At 50.8% G+C, this 21,800-nt stretch overlaps 1 protein-coding gene across 9 annotated transcripts in view; it reads left to right on the top strand.

Moving 5' to 3' along the window:
- Positions 1-21,800, top strand: part of LOC147083068 (protein odr-4 homolog) — a 158,791-nt gene that overhangs the window by 102,078 nt on the left and 34,913 nt on the right. For all 9 annotated transcript variants that reach the window (XM_085980293.1, XM_085980295.1, XM_085980289.1 and 6 more), the window contains one exon: positions 8,295-8,480. In XM_085980293.1, the coding sequence (XP_085836419.1) occupies positions 8,295-8,480 (186 nt within the window). The remainder of the gene's footprint in view (positions 1-8,294; positions 8,481-21,800) is intronic.

Below are 21,800 nucleotides of genomic sequence, written 5' to 3' on the forward strand. Positions count from 1 at the left end.
GAGATTTTACTAATGCATTATATCTGCTTAACAATAATGGCCCAGAAATTTGGGTCGGAGGCTTCCCGTGGGTGCATGCCCCCGACCTGCACTTACCTAGCGCGCCGGCCGTTGAGCTGTGGGCCCGCGTGGGATTCTGATCCTGAGCCTGCTCCAACTGCCGGTGCGCAGTGTTTGCGTATCCCAGGGGCGCAGTTAGTTCGATGCGTCCCCTGGAATCACGTGGGTCATGGAGAGCCAATGGTAGCAGGGAATGCCCATTCATAAAATTGACAGGAAGAGCTGTCAAAACCATAAATACTATAAGCCCCAAAACATCACTAAAACTTCAAATAAAATTTTTAAAAAACATCACATTTTAAAAATAACTATAAATTATATAAAATAACTACTTTAAAGAATAATTTAAATTTTTGAAAAAATTAATTACATTTTCTAACGGGGCTAAAAATAAACTTACCTTTCTTTAAAGTATTTAAAAATAATAAACCTGTGGAAAAAATGTTTTAATTTTAATTAATTCACCACTTACCTCGTTAAAAGCAGGCCTTGCGCCTGCTGTTTACATGTGTAACTCTTGGACACTTACCCTCCCGGAAAAACCTGGAAAAAATCTGTAAGTTCAATGCGCACGCGCTGCCTCTCCGGCACACGCGTTCCACCTCTGAACCCCTTCTTTCAAGGGAATGGAAGTTCCGGTTTGCCGCACATGCGGAGTGCATGCACGAAACCGGCACTTTCGTTGGGCCTACGCGTGAGTACTTAGCGCGTACTCACGCGTGGGGACCCGAATTTCTGGGCCAATGTCATACAGTGGGATATCAGGAACTCCTCATGGGCAGCATAATTAGCAGCACAACACACCCCATTTTATGATGAGTTATGCTGCTCTTGATTTCCTAGTGTTTGCTGCCCTCCTAGTGCAGACTCAAATTTATACTTCTCAGTTGTTTAATGATTAACTGGCTGCCACCCCTCTGGTGGATCGTGCAGATAAGATCTCTCTTCAGTCACGTTGCCTGCAAGGTAACACGCTTAACAGATGGGAGATTGGGACTGAGCCAACCCTCGGTGGTAGGCCCTGTAACCTGATACCTGAGCCAAGCAGCTCTGCAATATTCCAGGGCACTGTTGATAATTGATCAGCCACCCTGACTCATTAATGAGCCTTGGAGCATAAATCTGACACTTGGGGGTGGCATCCTTTGCATTCAGCTCCAGATAACCCTGCAAGCCAATGCCCCAACAGCTAGGATAGAAGCTTACCAGTGCTGTGTGGTGAATTGTGCCATTCCAGCTGATTAAGCTCCAGCAATACTACTGTGCACAGTTGGGAATCCTTAAGCCTTGGCTGTTACCAAGTTGCTCCTATGCTCGCTAAATTCAGGTAAGTCTGGTGTATCCTTATGGGAGAGATTGATCTATTTCAGGCAAACAAGAACTCTACCTGTATGAATTTCTCAGCCGGTTGGTTTGGAACTCTCATATATAGTGATAGGTCTATGCACGTGTCAGGCACTTGGCTAAGCAGAAAAAAATGAATATTGTAACTCAGAAGGTGTGTGGTTATACTAGGACTGGGAAGACAGACCATCTGATGGTAGTAATGAAAAGTTAATGAATTTCAATTACAGGGATCTAGATAATTTACATAGGGTGAACCATATAAGGTATATACAGATTTTTTTTTGAAATATGTTTATGCATTGCAAGAAATATTAGAAATAAAATCCTATATTTACAGACATATGTTTCCATAGAAATTTAGATGTAATTGGTATCTCTGAAATCTGGTTGGATAATAGTGATGGATCAGAAGTGCAATTCAAAGGTTATGTAAGGATAGGTTGGGTCACAAAGGAGGATGTATGGCTTTATTTGTAAAAGAGGAGATTCTATAATTGAGAGGGAGAATATTAGTTATCAAGAGGGAGTTGAAGTGGTTTTGGAACAGCTAGAGCATGAGGGTGGTTCAAGGTTGATCTGCCATTGCCATCCTTTCCCCTTTCTCCTTCAATCTCCTCTCTTCCACTGTTTAAGTTACCGTCTCTAATAGTGGGTGCATTTTACCCCAAATGACAAGTTCAAGCTGTAAGTTTAAAGTTACCCATGGTTAAAGTTACCTGTGGTGAACCCATGGCCCATCCACTGACCCTGCTTGTTCCTTGTTTTCACTGAGCCCTGGAAATCTGCTCAAATTTGGCTTCCCAACTCCTGGGCATTAGGACGATGCTGCTCCACTCGACTACTGTGACTCTGATGTGTTATTCAGTTGCTTCAAGTTTTACGATAACTGTCTAGCCTACAGCCCATCCTGCTGCTATTACCTGCTCAGATTCTGACTATTTGAAAAAAATCTGTATATCTGACTGTCCTTCAGTGCACTACTGGTTTTCAGCTTTAATTTGCTGCTATATGGGTCCTGGTCAGAAATTCACTTCTCTTGGGCCAAAGTCCATTTCTCCACTACTTCTAGATATTATAGAAACCTCCAACTTCGCTGCCATTTTCTACGGAGTCTGTATTCTCTGCTGGGTCGTCTCAATTCAATTATCTTGTCTGCTATTGCGTCCTCGGTTTTCTGCTCCTCTGACGGGAATTTTTCACTCTACGTTGAGCTCGCTCTGATCTGTTTCTGCTAGTTCATGCTCCAGATTCTGCTCCACTGCTGCCAAATGACCTTTGCTCTACCACTTTCAGCCTGCTTCCCACTGTCGCTGACTCCATTTCATCTCTCCGCTGCTATACTGGATCCGTTGGTGTGTACTACTAATCATCGAGGCCACTACTCAACTCTACTGGATCAACCTCTGCTGTCCCACGACCGATTCTCCACACCTCCTTGGCTCTTCATTTTCCATGGGTATACCTCTAGCAAAGCGTCCTTCGATACTCTACCCTTCAAATAGCTCCTGGACTCACTCGCCCTCCACACTTGCCTCCGAACCTGGACAATAGTTTGTTGATACCTATATCAATTTCACCCCACCACGGGACCTCTGACTTTAACTTTGGACTGCTTCCTATTGTCTCCTCTCTATTCTCCATTTACTACAGCACATCTCCATCCTAATCTTTGTCATGCTTATATAACCTGAGCTTCCCCATGTCCATTTGCCTGTGCATTTTGGCTGCTGCTCCAACCCGAGCCCATCACTTCTATCTTTTTCTTCTTTTCTCTTTACGCCTCAGGCCCTCTCTCCTGTGGTAATGCCTCCTTTCATTTCTCCCCTCTCGGATTCTTTGCCCTCCCCACAAATTCCTAAACCAACCTTTCACTACTCCTCGACCTTCCACCTCTCCAAATCGCTCTCCTCCTTAACGACCTTCCTTAAAATCGACCTCTCTGACCTAGTGTTTGGTCACCCCAAATAATATCACTTTCAGTGACTCAGTTTCCATTTTTTCTTCACGCCTCAGAACTACCGTGGAGCATTGTTTTTCACATTAAGGCATTATATAAATGCAGGTTGTTGTATAAAAGATTCAATTGTCAAGAAAATACAAAATTTAAAAGTAGTTGAGGATAACTAAAACCAATATTAGGAATTATAAAATGTCACGAGAGACCCAATTTTATAAATGTGCTACAGCACTGAAGGAAGGGGTAATAGCTTTATCCTCTAGCCACACACATTGGGAAATCACAGGTGTGTTGACCACGATTTTCCAACCTTGAATTTTAATGAAGGGAAAGTGTGAGCTGTGCACCCATGCTTTCCCAGTATGTGCTGCCAACGAGCAAGGCTCCCCACCAAAGTACACATTTCTAAGTTTGACCTTTAGAAAAAAGGACACTCCGCAATTGCAGTAGAGATGGCGAGGCTTTTTTTAGCTATGTTAGTAGTCAGTGAATAATAATCGACCACATTGGTCATTTGGAGGATTTTTCAAGATAAGTTATCTATGAGGATACAGACATGGTTGATGAGCTAAATCATTATGTTGCATTATTTTTCACTACTGAAGATAGTGCCACGGACTCAGTTTTACAGGATAAATGTGTAGAAAAAATTCTTCATTAGAAGTAGCCACAGAAATGGTTTTAAGATTAAGGTGCTTAAAATTTATCGTGATACAGGACCCAATTTAATTTACCCCAGAGTGTACAGGGAAATGGGCGAGGTCATATGTGCAATACCTCGTTGTGGGTTGTTTCCCACAGATTGGAGAGTGGCTTATTTGGCCCTATTGTTTAAGTGGCGATAAATCGAACCATGGAAATACGCCCTTTGAGTTTGACTTTTGTGCCGGAGAAGCTGTTGAACAGCATTATATATAATCATTTTTAATAATTAGGGTTATTTGGAGAAACAGATATTTAGTTGGGGATATGATTGAAGATTTTAAAATGATGAGGGGTTTGATAGGTTAATAAAAGATACCCAACATAGCTTTAGGAAACCGAGGTCCTACTTCATTAGCTTGATTGTGTTCTTTGAAGAAGTGACTCGAATTATGGATGAAGATAGTCTGGTTGGTGTTCCACACCTTAACTTCCAAAAAGCATTTAATAAGATGTTGCATAGTTGGCTATTAGAACAAATGGCGTCTCATGGGATTATTGGGCAGTTATTATATTGTATAGGTAGCTGATTGAAATCATGCAAGCTGAGGGTTGTTATTAATGGGAGTGGATCTGATTGGGGCACAGTTGCGAGTAGAGCAGGACTTTGATTTGGGACCTTTGCTGTTCATCATTTTCATTAATGATCCAGAGGAGGGCCAAATGGAACCATTCATAAATTCACGGATGATACAAAAATGTTCCAGGCCAATTTAGTTAAGTTAGGTGAGTGGGCCTTTGTGTGCCATTTAATGTGGACAAATACACTTTCGTGGACTTGGTGTTGGGAAACTCCAGGCATATCTTTACTCTGCCAGGGTATCTGTTAAAGGGAACTGATCAAGAAAGAAACCTGAGGTTAGTAGTTGTTCACTTGTTAAAGATGCCCAAGCAGTGCGAAGTGGCAATAGGGAAAGCAAATAAGATTTTAGTTTATATTACTAAAACCATTGAGTACAAAATGAAGAGCACTATACTTGGCCTATATAAGACTCTGATACAGCCACACTTGAAGTATGTGTCCAGTTTTGGTTCCTGCATTTGATGAAGGATACTGAGACTCTGAAGAAGGTGCAGAGGAGGGCAACTAGAATGGCCCCACATTTTGGAGCTTTTTAGTACGAGGATAAAATCCAAGAAATAGGATTATTTACTTTGGATTGAAAACATGGATTTAAGGGGTTACAACACTGGGGAAACTCCCTTCCACTTCTACAAAAAGTGCCATGTTTTTTACCTCCATCAGCGAGGGAAGACGGGGCCTTGGTTTAACGTCTCATCCGAAAGAAGGAATCTCCGAAAGTGCAGCACTCCCTCAGTATAGCACTGGAGTGTCAGTCTGGATTATGTGCTGAAGTCTCTAGAGTGGAATTTGAACCCGTGACCTTCTGACTCAGAGCCAAGAGATCTACCACTGAGCCACAGCTGACAGCTTTTAGTTTTCTTTTGGTTCCTCATATTCTGTTTCCTTCTCACACTCTTTATCTCCCACTCTTCTTCACCTTCTTGCATTTAGGTCTCATCTTCTGGATATGTTTATCCATTTTCTCTCTCTGCTACATTTATACAGTGTATCGCTCTCACTGTCCCTGGGTATGTGCTCCTCTGCACTCTCGGTTTTTGTCTTGTTGCTTCTGCTGTTTCTCAATCCTGCAGACTCACTCAGTCTTTCTCCTGCAGACCCCCCCCACCCTACCCCCCCCACCCTCATTCCCCACCCCACCCACCCCCCACCCCTACATGCATGGACGCAACTGCTGCCAAGGAATTGGAAGCTGCATAGAAGTGCTTTGCGCATGCGTGCTTCCGGCTCGTTACGGGAGCGGGCTTATTCAAAAAAATGTAAATGCCGGGGAGGGAGTGAGTTCTGGGGAAAACTGCCAGGGAGGGAGTGGGTTCTGGGGAAAACTGCCAGGAAGGAAGCGGGTTCTGGGGAAAACTGCCAGGAAGGGAGCGGGCTCTGGGGAAAACTGCCGGGGAGGGAGCGGGCTCTGGGGAAAACTGCCAGGGAGGGAGCGGGTTCTGGGGAAAACTGCCGGGGAGGGAGCGGGCTCTGGGGAAAACTGCCGGGGAGGGAGCGGGCTCTGGGGAAAACTGCCGGGGAGGGAGCGGGCTCTGGGGAAAACTGCCAGGAAGGGAGCGGGCTCTGGGGAAAACTGCCAGGGAGGGAGCGGACTCTGGGGAAAAATGCCGGGGAGGGAGCGGGCTCTGGGGAAAACTGCCAGGGAGGGAGCGGGCTCTGGGGAAAAATGCCAGGGAGGGAGCGGGCTCTGGGGAAAACTGCCAGGGAGGGAGCGGGCTCTGGGGAAAACTGCCAGGGAGGGAGCGGGCTCTGGGGAAAACTGCCGGGGAGGGAGCGGGCTCTGGGGAAAAATGCCAGGAAGGAAGCAGGCATGCATATACTGCCTTTCTCAAGTAAATGCTACATGATCTCTGTTGCATGGATTAATTGGCCTGATGAGTTTTTTAAACTGTGAAGAATTATTGGAACGTGAATAAACTATTTCCTCTGCTTGGGCAGTCATTCAAAATTGTCACTAAGAGAGTGAGGAGAATTTTCTTCTAACAGAGAGTTGTTGGGGCATGGAATGGTTTGCTGCAGGGAGTGGATGGGTCATTATTTAAGGGAAAAATTAATAAATGTTTGTAGCAGAGGATGGTTCAGTGCTTTGGGGAGAGAGTAGGATTCATTTTGGATTGCTCTAGCAAAGAGCTGGCACAGACACAATGAGCCAAATGGCCTCCTTGTTTGTTGTATAGTTCTGTGGCCCCATCCCGTTAAATTTCACTTACATACTATTTTCCACTCCCACTACTAGTGTGCTGCCTACATCGACCTAATCTGCATCTGAAGTTACATTAATGAGCTGACCTTGGAAACTGAGTGCAAACAACACACTTCTACCTAAGTGTTTCTAAAGTTTGATAGCCATTTGGGCCTAAACTATGCCAATAGCAGAAAATCTAGGCCATTGTGTCATGCATGCACACGCTTAAACACTTGGACACGTGAGTTCCGTCTCTCCTTGCATTTGCACTCTTGTTCACTTTTGCCCAGAGTTCATGCTCATTCCTTTGCACTTGTTCTTGCACATGCATTTTTCTGTACTCCCTATGCTGTCTGCTGCATGGAGTTGATCTCTTCTTGCATTTGTATGTACACACTTGCACCCTTTTGCACTCACATGTGCTGTCTGTCTCCTGTGCATGCTGGTTCCCTTTCTTTTTCACTCATCTATATATATAAATAAAAGGATCCGTCTGTCTGTATGTCTGTCTGTCCGCTATACATGCAAAAGTTATAGAGCGTACCTACACATATGTTATATCAAAAGAAAGCTTATGATTAGGGGAGTCTCATAGGCGTATTTACTTTTTGGTCAGACAAAAATTGTTCGGACAGTATGCAAAAAACGTTCAAAAATCCACTCATTAGCGGTTGACCAATCCTACCGCTCATTAGCGTTGAGTGACGTGATGGTTGACCAATCCTACAGTTCAGTGACCTGATGGTTGACCAATCGGTGCGTCACGGGGAGCATTTCATTCCGTGTGTGGGCGGGACCTAATCCTGCAGCCTCCCGAAACGTAGCCGCCATTTTTTTCACTGCTTTTACTCAACAGCGAGTGGGGCAGCTGCGGCGGCCCGCCGGAGCGGGAGGTGAGTTGGGGTCACTCAGGCCGGGCCGGGCCTCACAACCGCTCGGCCCGAGACACAGAGCAGGGGAGCGGCAGCGGCCGGCCGTCAACTGCGCGGCCCTGTAAACTGCCGTTTTACAAAAAAACCTTGGCAACGCCGGGCCCCCCCAGCTAGTACAGTATATAGCACTCGTGCCTTTGTGCTCTTTGTATGCTGCTTGCTGCATGGGCTTGCTTTCTAGTCTATGCTCAATCTCTGAGCATGTGCTCTCTTGTATCTCTGAACTCCTGTGCAAAATCAATCAGTTTGTCTGTCTGTCTCTCTCTGTCTGTCTGTCTCTCTCCAAACCCCCACCACCCCCCCACCTCACTCCCTATGTATCTATATCTCTTTGTCGTTGAACTGTTATAGTGTAATTTGAAACAGAGAAATTCAAATGCAAAGTTAGCTATTGCTTGTTGAACTGGTGTTGTTGCAGCACCCATTAGATTATGTACTTTGCTTCATTAGTCTTAAGTATTGTCTGTGGTAAAAATATAACACAATTGTCTCATTTAAACATTAATTCCATGTCCTGTTCTTCACTAGGTGGTGATTCTGCAAGCCACAAAGCTCCACATAGGGTGTTTGCCTCAATCTTGCCTTCCAGTGTTGCTCTCTGTGATTACGGGTTTTCAGATGAGGGAAGTAAGGACCTGGAAGAGCGTTATAAGGAGCTGTTGGATTATGACCTACACCCAGCACAGTTGGATAGGACAGAGGAAATCTTGTTGGGTGAGTCATTTATCTTTCTTTACCATGCAAATATATTGTGGACTGTATTCCTTTAAAATGTAGATATATTGTGGACTATGGTTATAACAACCCGCAATTACATTGTTGCATGTATCATATTAAAAAGATCTGTTAAGGTCCTGAAATAAAACTCCACTCAAGCATATGGTTTGAGCGAGTTGAATGGCTTAATTGATAATAGTGATGCCTTTCTTATTATAGCATTTGATTGAGCAGTAGGAAATTAAGTAATCGTTAAGAAGTTTGCAGAGGTAGTTACAGGGGTCACAGTCTCAGAATAAGGGGTCGGCCATTTAGGGCTGAGATGAGGAGAAATTTCTTCACTCGGAGGGTGGTGAATCTTTGGAATTCTCTACCCCAGAGGGCTGTGGAGGCTCAGTCATTGACTATATTCAAGACAGAGATTGATAGATTTTTGGATATTAAGGGAATCAAGGGATATGGGGATAATGCAGGAAAGTGGAGTTGAGGTGGAAGATCAGCCATGATCTTTTTGAATGATGGAGCAGGCTCGAAGGGTCAAATGGCCTACTCCTGCTCCTAATTCTTATGTTCTTATATTACTTATTATAAAACTTGATTGTGGATAATCTGTGCAGATAGGACAGATAGACTTATCAGTTTACATTAATTTGGCTTTCCATAGGTGACTTGGGAGATTCTTATGGGAGCACTGCAACTTTATTTTTTCACGTCAGCATCCAGTGTTAGTGATTTTAAAATGCTGTTACAGATGTCTTATCCTTAGGCAATTTGTCCAGATTAGCATGGGTAAGGTAAGAAATGCAGCCAAGAAAATTTGAGGTGATTTTCTGAGAAGAATGGCAGTGCATTGCTATAGTGATGGTAGTCATGTTCAAACATACATCAAAACTGCAATAACATATTAACAGGCATTGAGCACATCTGTTGCACCCCAAGTGGTCCACTGGTTCCCAATAGTGTGTTATTCGAGAACCATATCCAGTTATTGGGTGTGAGATAATGGGAGGGTACAGCTTGGTCAACTAAGGGGAAACTTTTTTTGGAAGTGATAGTGATGGGGATGAGCAGTGAATTATGTTAGATTATGTCAAAGTATTAGAAAAGCAATCTATAGCCTTGAAAGGAAGCAAACAAGAAAGGAGCAAATAAAGATATATGACAAGTGCAATAAAAAAAATCTGGAGCACTATTTCAAGTTCAATTATGACTGTAAGAAAGGCGACAAAGGTACAAACTATGGAAAGGCATGTTCAGTACTGTTGTTAGAAAATAATTCTTCTTGCAGAATACCTGAAATAGTATTCTGGGAAGCAGAGGCATGTCAAGATTTCTAAGGAAGAGCAAGCTAGATGGACCAAATGGCTTCCCTTATCTGTACTTATCTTTGATGTCTAATGTGTTATACAGTGTAAGTTTTGGATTTCTATCTCACAAGTTGTGGTTTGTTGATTCTTTCTGATCAGAAGTCTAGCCATAGGCATAGGTAGTTATGTCTTTAGGTAAACTGATAGTTATTTATGCATTTAGATCATAAATATATATTATTTAACTCAAACAGTTTTGGTCTTCAGGCTAACTTGTCCTATAATGATGTTGTAGCCTCTGTGAGAATTATTCTGAATTGCACAGGTAGTGATTAAGGCTATTTGTACTCATGATTTTCTGTCTTGATGGGACGATTACAAACTCTGGCCTGTACCAGATATATATCTTGTGCTGTGTGCCAATGATCATTCTCATTATTGAGTCTTTGCTTCCTATTTGCTGAAGTGTGTTCATATATGTACTGTACCTAGTAAAGCAGCATTGCCCAGGGTTAAACAGAACATCCTTGTTTCTATCATTTACTGACAGGAAATGACATGAGTGCCCACATACCCTCCTAGTCTTTGAATAATGGGAGGATAATTGCTCTGTTCGACCATGTAGCTCAAGGTATAACATACAAATCTGTTTTATTCAAAGTATAAAGGCCAACACAACAGATTCCACTCGATTACAACATTAAACTTACAGCTCCTTGGTTCACAAAATAATAACCCTAAACATTGACCAGCTCCCATAACACAAATCTTATACATGAGGTTAAGACTACCATATTAAACCTTCATGAGGTCACTTTCACATTGATCAAAATAGTAGAGCTAACGAGCAGAGATTTGTTCAGAATTATAGCTCTTGCTGCTGCTTTGTTCTGAGAAGACAAGCGATCGAGATGTTGAAAGATCCTGTTCATAGGCCATTGTAAGACCTTGCTATGTAGCTAGCGATTGCTGCCAGTTCATTCAGCAGGACACAATCCAGGCAGCACCTCTGATTCTGGTTCACGGCTCTAAAACCTATTTGTCTAAATGGTTTGACACAACAAACAAGCATCTATATATATAAAACGGTATGTCGCTCTGTCTGTCTTTCTGTCTCTCTGTCCGGCTATACAATCAAAAGTTATAGAGCGTACCTACACATACGTTATATCAAAAGAAAGCTCATCATTAGGGGACTCTTGTAGGCATATTTACTTTTTGGTCGGACAAAAATTGTTCCAACGGTATCCAAAAAACGTTCAAAATTCCGCTCATTAGCATCGAGTGACGTGAAGGTTGACCAATCGTACAGTCGAGCGACCCGACGGTCGACCAATCGCTGCGTCACGGGGGCGGGTTCATTGCGTGTGCGGGCGGGCCATCCTACAGTCGAGTGACAGGACGATTGACCAATCCTACAGTTCAGTGACCTGATGGTTGACCAATCGGTGCGTGTGTGGGCGGGCCTTATCGTTCTGAACCAAGGTGAGTGGCCGCCATCTTGATTCGAAACTGTTCATTTCTTTTTCCCGCTTTCTGCGTGTTTCTTTTCAAATCTACATTTCCAGCAAAAAAAAAGTTGCTTTTAAAACACAAATTGTTTTTTAAAAAAGTTAATTAATTTGTAAATCTTTTCTCTAACCTCTATAATTTTCCTACCTTTCACCGTTTTTCCAGGCCCGGGGCCTAGGCTTCTCCAACTGCCAGCAGCGCAACTCTAGTCCCAGGCTCCCGGCCTAGACAGAGACAAACACTGGCAGAGGGGAGAGGGTGTGCTGCCTCAGCTCCATTCCCGGGGTCAATAGGTGGGGAGGCTTCATAAGCAACTGGGGTAGGTCGCAAGCCCCGAATAATAATCTGAAGATCCTGTGTTTGCAGCTGAGGAAATTTCTTCTGCTGACAGCCCCAGGTTAACGGCAGCCATCTTTGTCAAGGAGGGCAAAAAGTTTCAGTGCGACGCCATTTTGATTCAGTGTGTAACAGAGTGCATGCGCAGCCATCTTAGTACAGGAACATAGAGTGGGTGGGGCTTCAGTGTTCCCAATCGGGTCCTGGTGACCGAGACAGACAATCGACTGTGTGGGCGGGGCCTAATCTTTCCAACTGAAAAGCAAGCGGCGGCCATTGTTTGTGATACAACACACTGAGAGGTGATGACCCCTTTTTTAATAAAAAGATTGGTGAGGTTGTAAAGTGTATGTTATAGAAAGATTTACCAAAAATGTTTTATAAGTACTTTAAGTTTCATGTTTCCCCACCACTTGCTCCCCCACCCCTTGCCATGTCAGTACAGGGTCCCGAGGCCTAGGCTTCTCCAACGGCCAGCAGCGCAACTCCAGTCCCAGGCTTCTGGCCCAGACAGGGACCAACACTGGGAGAGGGTCTGCTGGCTCCCCACCCCCCCCTTCCCCCCCCGCCCACACACCCCCACCCCCCTTCCCCCCCCGCCATCCCCCCCACCCCCCCTTCCCCCCCCACAGCCCCCTTCCCCCCCCACACCCCCCTTTCCCCCCACACCCCCCTTTCCCCCCACACCCCCCTTTCCCCCCTTCCCCCCCACACCCCCCTTCCCCACACCCCCCCACCCACCCCTTCCCCCCCACCCACACCCACCCTTCCCCCCCCCACACCCACCCTTCCCCCCCCCCCCACACCCACCCTTCCCCCCCCCACACCCACCCTTCCCACCCCCACACCCCCCCCACACCCCCTTCCCCCCCACCACCCTCTTCCCCCCTCCCCCCCACCCCCCTTCCCCCTCACACCCCCCACACCCTCTTCCCCCCCCCCACACCCCCTTCCCCCCCCACACCCCCTTCCCCCCTCCCCCCCACCACCCCCTTCCCCCCCCACACCCACCCTTCCCCCCCACCACCCCCTTCCCCCCCACACCCACCCTTCCCCCCCACACCCCCTTCTCCCCCCCACACCCCCTTCTCCCCCCCACACCCCCTTCTCTCCCCCCCACACCCCCTTCTCCCCCCCAACCCCCTTCTCCCCCCCAACCCCCTTCTCCCCCCCAACCCCCTTCTCCCCCCCCACACCCACTTCCCCCCCACACCCACTTCCGCCCCCACACCCCCTTACCCCCCACCCACCCCTTTCTCCCCCCACCCTTCTCCCCCCCACCCACCCCACCCTTCTCCCCCACCCCACCCTTCTCCCCCACCCCACCCTTCTCCCCCACCCACCCCTTTCTCCCCCCACCCACCCCCCCGTTTCTCCCCACCCCCCGTTTCTCCCCACCCCCCGTTTCTCCCCACCCCCCGTTTCTCCCCACCCCCCGTTTCTCCCCACCCCCCCCGTTTCTCCCCACCCCCCCGTTTCTCCCCCACCCCGTTTCTCCCCCACCCCTTGCTCTCCTTCCCGCTCTGTCTCTCTCTCTCCCTCCCTCTGTCTCCCTCTCTCTCTCTCTCATTCCCTCTCTCCCTCCTTTGCTTTCCCTCTCTCTCTCCTTCCCTCTCTCTCCTTCCCTCTCTCTCTCTCCTTCCCTCTCGCTCTCTCCTTCCCTCTCGCTCTCTCCTTCCCTCTCGCTTTCTCCTTCCCTCTCGCTCTCTCCTTCCCCCTCTCTCTCTCCTTCCCCCTCTCTCTCTCCTTCCCTCTCTCTCTCTCCTTCCCTCTCGCGCTCTCCTTCCCTCTCGCGCTCTCCTTCCCTCTCGCGCTCTCCTTCCCTCTCGCGCTCTCCTTCCCTCTCGCGCTCTCCTTCCCTCTCGCGCTCTCCTTCCCTCTCGCGCTCTCCTTCCCTCTCGCGCTCTCCTTCCCTCTCGCGCTCTCCTTCCCTCTCGCGCTCTCCTTCCCTCTCGCGCTCTCCTTCCCTCTCGCGCTCTCCTTCCCTCTCGCGCTCTCCTTCCCTCTCGCGCTCTCCTTCCCTCTCGCGCTCTCCTTCCCTCTCGCGCTCTCCTTCCCTCTCGCGCTCTCCTTCCCTCTCGCGCTCTCCTTCCCTCTCGCGCTCTCCTTCCCGCTCGCGCTCTCCTTCCCTCTCGCGCTCTCTCTCTCTTCCCCCCCCAGTCGCTCTCTCTCTTCCCCCCCAGTCGCTCTCTCTCTTCCCCCCCAGTCGCTCTCTCTCTTCCCCCCCAGTCGCTCTCTCTCTTCCCCCCCCAGTCGCTCTCTCTCTTCCCCCCCCAGTCGCGCTCTCTCTTCCCCCCCAGTCGCTCTCTCTCTTCCCCCCCAGTCGCTCTCTCTCTTCCCCCCCAGTCGCTCTCTCTCTTCCCCCCCAGTCGCTCTCTCTCTTCCCCCCCCAGTCGCTCTCTCTCTTCCCGCCCAGTCGCTCTCTCTCTTCCCGCCCAGTCGCGCTCTCTCTTTCCCCCCCAGTCGCTCTCTCTCTTTCCCCCCCAGTCGCTCTCTCTCTTTCCCCCCCAGTCGCTCTCTCTCTTCCCCCCCAGTCGCTCTCTCTCTTCCCCCCAGTCGCTCTCTCTCTTCCCCCCCAGTCGCTCTCTCTCTTCCCCCCAGTCGCTCTCTCTCCCCAGTCGCTCTCTCTTCCCCCCAGTCGCTCTCTCTCTTCCCCCCCAGTCGCTCTCTCTCTTCCCCCCCAGTCGCTCTCTCTCTTCCCCCCCAGTCGCTCTCTCTCTTCCCCCCCAGTCGCTCTCTCTCTTCCCCCCCAGTCGCTCTCTCTCTTCCCCCCCAGTCGCTCTCTCTCTTCCCCCCCAGTCGCTCTCTCTCTTCCCCCCAGTCGCTCTCTCTCTTCCCCCCCAGTCGCTCTCTCTTTCCCCCCCAGTCGCTCTCTCTCTTTCCCCCCAGTCGCGCTCTCTCTTCCCCCCCAGTCGCTCTCTCTCTTCCCCCCCAGTCGCTCTCTCTCTTCCCCCCCAGTCGCTCTCTCTCTTCCCGCCCAGTCGCTCTCTCTCTTCCCCCCCAGTCGCTCTCTCTCTTCCCCCCCAGTCGCTCTCTCTCTTCCCCCCCAGTCGCTCTCTCTTCCCCCCAGTCGCTCTCTCTCTTCCCCCCCAGTCGCTCTCTCTCTTCCCCCCCAGTCGCTCTCTCTCTTCCCCCCCAGTCGCTCTCTCTCTTCCCCCCCAGTCGCTCTCTCTCTTCCCCCCCAGTCGCTCTCTCTCTTCCCCCCCAGTCGCTCTCTCTCTTCCCCCCCAGTCGCTCTCTCTCTTCCCCCCCAGTCGCTCTCTCTCTTCCCCCCCAGTCGCTCTCTCTCTTCCCCCCCAGTCGCTCTCTCTCTTCCCCCCAGTCGCTCTCTCTCTTCCCCCCCAGTCGCTCTCTCTCTTCCCCCCCAGTCGCTCTCTCTCTTCCCCCCCAGTCGCTCTCTCTCTTCCCCCCCAGTCGCTCTCTCTCTTCCCCCCCAGTCGCTCTCTCTCTTCCCCCCCAGTCGCTCTCTCTCTTCCCCCCCAGTCGCTCTCTCTCTTCCCCCCCAGTCGCTCTCTCTCTTCCCCCCCAGTCGCTCTCTCTCTTCCCCCCCAGTCGCTCTCTCTCTTCCCCCCCAGTCGCTCTCTCTCTTCCCCCCCAGTCGCTCTCTCTCTTCCCCCCCAGTCGCTCTCTCTCTTCCCCCCCAGTCGCTCTCTCTCTTCCCCCCCAGTCGCTCTCTCTCTTCCCCCCCAGTCGCTCTCTCTCTTCCCCCCCAGTCGCTCTCTCTCTTCCCCCCCAGTCGCTCTCTCTCTTCCCCCCCAGTCGCTCTCTCTCTTCCCCCCCAGTCGCTCTCTCTCTTCCCCCCCAGTCGCTCTCTCTCTTCCCCCCCAGTCGCTCTCTCTCTTCCCCCCCAGTCGCTCTCTCTCTTCCCCCCCAGTCGCTCTCTCTCTTCCCCCCAGTCGCTCTCTCTCTTCCCCCCCAGTCGCTCTCTCTCTTCCCCCCCAGTCGCTCTCTCTCTTCCCCCCCAGTCGCTCTCTCTCTTCCCCCCCAGTCGCTCTCTCTCTTCCCCCCCAGTCGCTCTCTCTCTTCCCCCCCAGTCGCTCTCTCTCTTCCCCCCAGTCGCTCTCTCTCTTCCCCCCCAGTCGCTCTCTCTCTTCCCCCCCCAGTCGCTCTCTCTCTTCCCCCCCAGTCGCGCTCTCTCTTCCCCCCAGTCGCTCTCTCTCTTCCCCCCCAGTCGCTCTCTCTCTTCCCCCCCAGTCGCTCTCTCTCTTCCCCCCCAGTCGCTCTCTCTCTTCCCCCCCAGTCGCTCTCTCTCTTCCCCCCCAGTCGCTCTCTCTCTTCCCCCCCAGTCGCTCTCTCTCTTCCCCCCCAGTCGCTCTCTCTCTTCCCCCCCAGTCGCTCTCTCTCTTCCCCCCCAGTCGCTCTCTCTCTTCCCCCCCCAGTCGCTCTCTCTCTTCCCCCCCAGTCGCTCTCTCTCTTCCCCCCCAGTCGCTCTCTCTCTTCCCCCCCAGTCGCTCTCTCTCTTCCCCCCCAGTCGCTCTCTCTCTTCCCCCCCAGTCGCTCTCTCTCTTCCCCCCCAGTCGCTCTCTCTCTTCCCCCCCAGTCGCTCTCTCTCTTCCCCCCCAGTCGCTCTCTCTCTTCCCCCCCAGTCGCTCTCTCTCTTCCCCCCCAGTCGCTCTCTCTCTTCCCCCCCAGTCGCTCTCTCTCTTCCCCCCCAGTCGCTCTCTCTCTTCCCCCCCAGTCGCTCTCTCTCTTCCCCCCCAGTCGCTCTCTCTCTTCCCCCCCAGTCGCTCTCTCTCTTCCCCCCCAGTCGCTCTCTCTCTTCCCCCCCAGTCGCTCTCTCTCTTCCCCCCCAGTCGCTCTCTCTTCCCCCCCAGTCGCTCTCTCTCTTCCCCCCCAGTCGCGCTCTCTCTTCCCCCCCAGTCGCTCTCTCTCTTCCCCCCAGTCGCTCTCTCTCTTCCCCCCCAGTCGCTCTCTCTCTTCCCCCCCAGTCGCTCTCTCTCTTCCCCCCAGTCGCTCTCTCTCTTCCCCCCAGTCGCTCTCTCTCTTCCCCCCCAGTCGCTCTCTCTCTTCCCCCCCAGTCGCTCTCTCTCTTCCCCCCCAGTCGCTCTCTCTCTTCCCCCCCAGTCGCTCTCTCTCTTCCCCCCCAGTCGCTCTCTCTCTTCCCCCCCAGTCGCTCTCTCTCTTCCCCCCCAGTCGCTCTCTCTCTTCCCCCCAGTCGCTCTCTCTCTTCCCCCCCAGTCGCTCTCTCTCTTCCCCCCCAGTCGCTCTCTCTCTTCCCCCCCAGTCGCTCTCTCTCTTCCCCCCCAGTCGCTCTCTCTCTTCCCCCCCAGTCGCTCTCTCTCTTCCCCCCCAGTCGCTCTCTCTCTTCCCCCCCAGTCGCTCTCTCTCTTCCCCCCCAGTCGCTCTCTCTCTTCCCCCCCAGTCGCTCTCTCTCTTCCCCCCCAGTCGCTCTCTCTCTTCCCCCCCAGTCGCTCTCTCTCTTCCCCCCCAGTCGCTCTCTCTCTTCCCCCCCAGTCGCTCTCTCTCTTCCCCCCCAGTCGCTCTCTCTCTTCCCCCCCCAGTCGCTCTCTCTCTTCCCCCCCCAGTCGCTCTCTCTCTTCCCGCCCAGTCGCGCTCTCTCTCTTCCCCCCCGTCGCTCTCTCTCTTCCCCCCCAGTCGCTCTCTCTCTTCCCCCCCAGTCGCGCTCTCTCTTCCCCCCCAGTCGCGCTCTCTCTTCCCCCCCAGTCGCGCTCTCTCTTCCCCCCCAGTCGCGCTCTCTCTTCCCCCCCCAGTCGCTCTCTCTCTTCCCCCCCAGTCGCTCTCTCTCTTCCCCCCCAGTCGCTCTCTCTCTTCCCCCCCAGTCGCTCTCTCTCTTCCCCCCCAGTCGCTCTCTCTCTTCCCCCCCCAGTCGCTCTCTCTCTTCCCCCCCAGTCGCTCTCTCTCTTCCCCCCCAGTCGCTCTCTCTCTTCCCCCCCAGTCGCTCTCTCTCTTCCCCCCAGTCGCTCTCTCTCTTCCCCCCAGTCGCTCTCTCTCTTCCCCCCCAGTCGCTCTCTCTCTTCCCCCCCAGTCGCTCTCTCTCTTCCCCCCCCAGTCGCTCTCTCTCTTCCCCCCCCCGTCGCTCTCTCTCTTCCCCCCCCGTCGCTCTCTCTCTTCCCCCCCCCCAGTCGCTCTCTCTCTTCCCCCCCCCAGTCGCGCTCTCTCTTCCCCCCCAGTCGCTCTCTCTCTTTCCCCCCCAGTCGCTCTCTCTCTTTCCCCCCCAGTCGCTCTCTCTCTTCCCCCCCCCCAGTCGCTCTCTCTCTTCCCCCCCCCCCAGTCGCGCTCTCTCTTTCCCCCCCCAGTCGCTCTCTCTCTTCCCCCGCCCCCCCAGTCGCTCTCTCTCTCTTCCCCCGCCCCCCCCAGTCGCTCTCTCTCTTCCCCCCCAGTCGCTCTCTCTCTTCCCCCCCCAGTCGCTCTCTTTCTTCCCCCCACAGTCGCGCTTTCTCTTCCAACAACAACATGCCCTCGAAAAAGCCTCGGCACCGCCGGGCACTCCAGCTAGTTCCAATATATTACAATCACAGTTCTCCATATGTGAGAGAGACTCCTTCAAGAAAGTCACAGAAACTTGGTAGTGCTTCTTATTTTTCACGCAGGTTGTCTCACATCTAAAGAACGATCACTGATATCCATATTAGGCACAATGTAAAAAAAAAACAAAGTGAATACACCCCGTGCAATACTTTCTCTTGTATTTTAAAGATTTACCAGTTTCATTCCAGGATTTGATGGTGGTTTACCTGCTATTTTCTGTACAATGTTATATATATATAGTTTTGACAGAAAAGAAAGTTGTTATGGATATTTTATTGCACTGTTCTTCCCCACTCCCCCCACCCCCATCAGTTGTAGGGATAATAAGTCCCTAAGTGATTACATGCTGTTGGCATGAAGTTCCTGTTAACTGTTTTAAACATCTAAATGTGTCATCTTAGAGCTTCAGAGGCCCTGAATGCCTCCTCCCCAGTAGGTGATCAATAGGTATCTGAACCTAGACCCCCGATCAGCCATCATTTTTCTTCACGTGAGTCTTCCTGGAAGGCCGAATCTGAGCAGTATGGTGTCGAGCAGAGATCATTCGCTTACTTAAGCCAAGCAAGGACCCAGAGTTATTAGCGAGCTACCGACCAATTCACTCCTCAGTGTTTGCTATTAGATGCTCAAGCGACTGGTTCGCCAGTGTATGTCTCCAGTTAATGCCACGCTGAGCTCAGACCAACTGATTTCCACCATGGCTGCAGCAATTGTGACCAATTGCTATCCCTAACCACCATCATTTGAAATGGCTTTCAGAAAAACCTTAAGACTGGAACAGCAGCCTATGACACACACTGTCTGGCATACTAGTCTTCTGATGACAATATCTAGGGGGAGAAATTGGGTGAGTAGCGCCACCTGTTAGCGCCTAAAGAGGCAGCCAGTGGCTGTAGCGCCACTGGCTGCGCCTCCCGCGATATTCAGCAGGGGCACTAATGGTGGCGTTAGCCTGTTGCGCTGCGTCGCCACCGATGACGTCATCGGTGTGCGCAGCGCCCCGATCGCGATATTTGGTAGCGAATGCCGCTGTTGCGCCGTTCGCTGCCCGGTTCACGGGGCCTTACTGCGCCGGCAGAGGCGCAAGTTAAGGTGGAGGTGCGGGGCGGCCGGTTTTTTCGGCGGCCGCCTGCCAGCACCTCCGTCCCCGGCCTCCAGATCTCCCCCCCCCCCCCCTCGCGGCATTGCCGGCTGTTTCCCAAGAGTCCGGCACTTCTCCACGGTGCCGGGCTCTTTTGCCGGCACTCGCGATCGGGGTTCGCGCTGCTGCAGGCCCCTCCCCCTTAACAATGGGAGGAAGGCCTGCAGTACCGCAGTGTGCCCGCTGCGGCACGTTGCGCTGCGAAATTCACTTTCAGCGCCCTAAGAGGGACGCGGAGCGCCTCGAGCCACGCCCCGTCTCCCTCTAGGGGCACTGAGGCTGAATATCTGACGATCGCTACTGCTCCGAACGCTGCGCAAAAATCTGCGCCCAGGCGAACTTGGCGCCAGTTTGGCGCCTCACCCCAATTTCTAGGCCCTAGAGTCCTGCCATACTCCTTGGTTAAATTACTGCTACGGGGCCGACGTTTTAGAGTACACGTGGCCAATCGAACCAGCTCATGGAGATACCAAAACAGTAGCCTTCCTCAGTGATCAGTTCCAGCACCACTTCTTTTTAATCTGTACATAAATGACCTGCCTGTGACCAGGTCACAGAAATCCATCTATTCTGATAATGGTGCCTTTGCTACTCAAGCTAGTGACCTTTCTGCCCTGGAAACCACACTCGCTAATAATATGAAACTTCAACCAAGTATCACAAAGACATCCAATCCCTCACACCCCTTATGTTAGGTAGTGGTACAGGTCTGGTTAGTGGTCAGGTACAGGTGGGTGTGACTGCAACTCAGGCAGGTAAGGGGACCCCCAGGTGCAGTGCTGGAGGAGCCTCGCCTTTGCTCTTATCCAACAGGTATGAGGTTCTTGTTGCCTGTGTGGATGAGGACAAAGTCTGCAGGATGGATGAGCAAACTGACCAATGTGGTACAGGAGGCCATTCAGGTGGGGGGAGTGAAAAGGAATGTTGTGGTAGGGGACAGTATCGTCTGGGAATTGATCCTGTTCTCTGCAGCCGCGACTGGGAGTTCCGAAGGCTATGTTGCCAGCCAGGGTTAAGGATATCTCCTCGCGGCTGGAGAAGAATTTGGAGTGGGAGGAGGAGGATCCAGTGTCATGATCCATGTAAGAACCAACCACATAGGTAGATCTAGGAATGAGGTTCTGCTGAGAGAGTTTGAGGAGCTAGGGTCCAAATTAAAACGCAGAACCTCACAGGTAATAATCTCTGAATTGTTACTTGAGCCACATGCAAATTGGCATAGGGACAAGCAGATCCGAGGTTTAAATGCGTGGCTCAGAGTGGTGTGGGAGGAAGGGGTTTTGATTTATGCGGCACTGGCGCCAGTACTGGGGAAAGAGGGCGCTGTTCCGTTGGGATGGGCTCCACGTAAACCGGGCTGGGACCAGTGTCCTGGCGAATCTAATAACTAGGGCTGTAGATAGGGCTTTAAATTAAAGGGGGGGGGGTCAGGTGAAGGGAAATTTAGAAATCTAAAGAGAAAAGTCAAGGCAATGGAGCAGTGTAGTGAATTGGGTAAAGATAAGCAGAGTGTGACAGGAAGGGACAGAGAGTTTAACGGTAATAGTGCTTCAGCGAATATGGTGAAAGCAGGGAATAATGGTAAAAAGTTAAAATTAAAGGCTCTTTCTCTGAATGCACGAAGCATTTGTAATAAGATAGATTAATTAATGGCACAGATAGAGATAAATGGCTTTGATCTAATAGCCATTACAGAGACATGGCTGCAAGGTTAGGAACTAAATATTCCAGGGCACTTGATGTTTCGAAAAGACAGGCAGAATGGAAAAGGAGGGGGTGTAGCCCTGATAATAAAGGATGACATAAGGACAGTAGTGAGAAAAGAACTTGGCTCGGAAGATCAAGAAGTAGAATCAGCATGGGTGGATATAAGAAAGAACAACGGGCAGAAAACACTGGTGGGAGTAGTTTATAGGCCTCCAAACAGTAGCTATACCGTTGGACAGAGTATTAATCAACATAGAAGATAGAAGCAGGAGTAGGCCATTCGGCCCCTCGAGCCTGTTCTGCCATTTAATGAGATCATGGCTGATCATCCAAATTCAGTACCCGGTCCCTACTTTCTCCCCATATCCCTTGATCCCTTTAGCCTTAAGAAATATATCTAACTCCTTCTTGAATATATTTAATGAATTGGCCTCAACTGCGCTGTGTGGTAGAGAATTCCACAGGTTCACCACTCTCTGGGTGAAGAAATTCCTCCTCATCTCAGTCCTAAATGGCTTACCCCTTATCCTTAGACTATGCCTTATCATACTCCTTAGACTATGACCCCTGGTTCTGGACTCCCTAGCCATCGGGAACATTCTTCCTGCATCTAGTCTGTCTAGTCCTGTTAGAATTTTATAAGTTTCAATGATACCCCTCTCATTCTTCTAAACTCTAGCGAATATAAGCCTAATCGACCCAATCTCTCCTCATATGTCATTCCTGCCATCCTAGGTATCAGTCTGGTGAATCTTCGCTGCACTCTCGCCATGGCAAGAACATCCTTCCTCAGATAAGGTGACCAAAACTGCACACAATACTCAA

Source organism: Somniosus microcephalus, unplaced genomic scaffold (genome assembly GCF_052327205.1).
Source record: "Somniosus microcephalus isolate GS21.2 unplaced genomic scaffold, FLI_Smic_1.0 scaffold105, whole genome shotgun sequence".
In the NCBI taxonomy this organism is placed as follows: domain Eukaryota; kingdom Metazoa; phylum Chordata; class Chondrichthyes; order Squaliformes; family Somniosidae; genus Somniosus; species Somniosus microcephalus.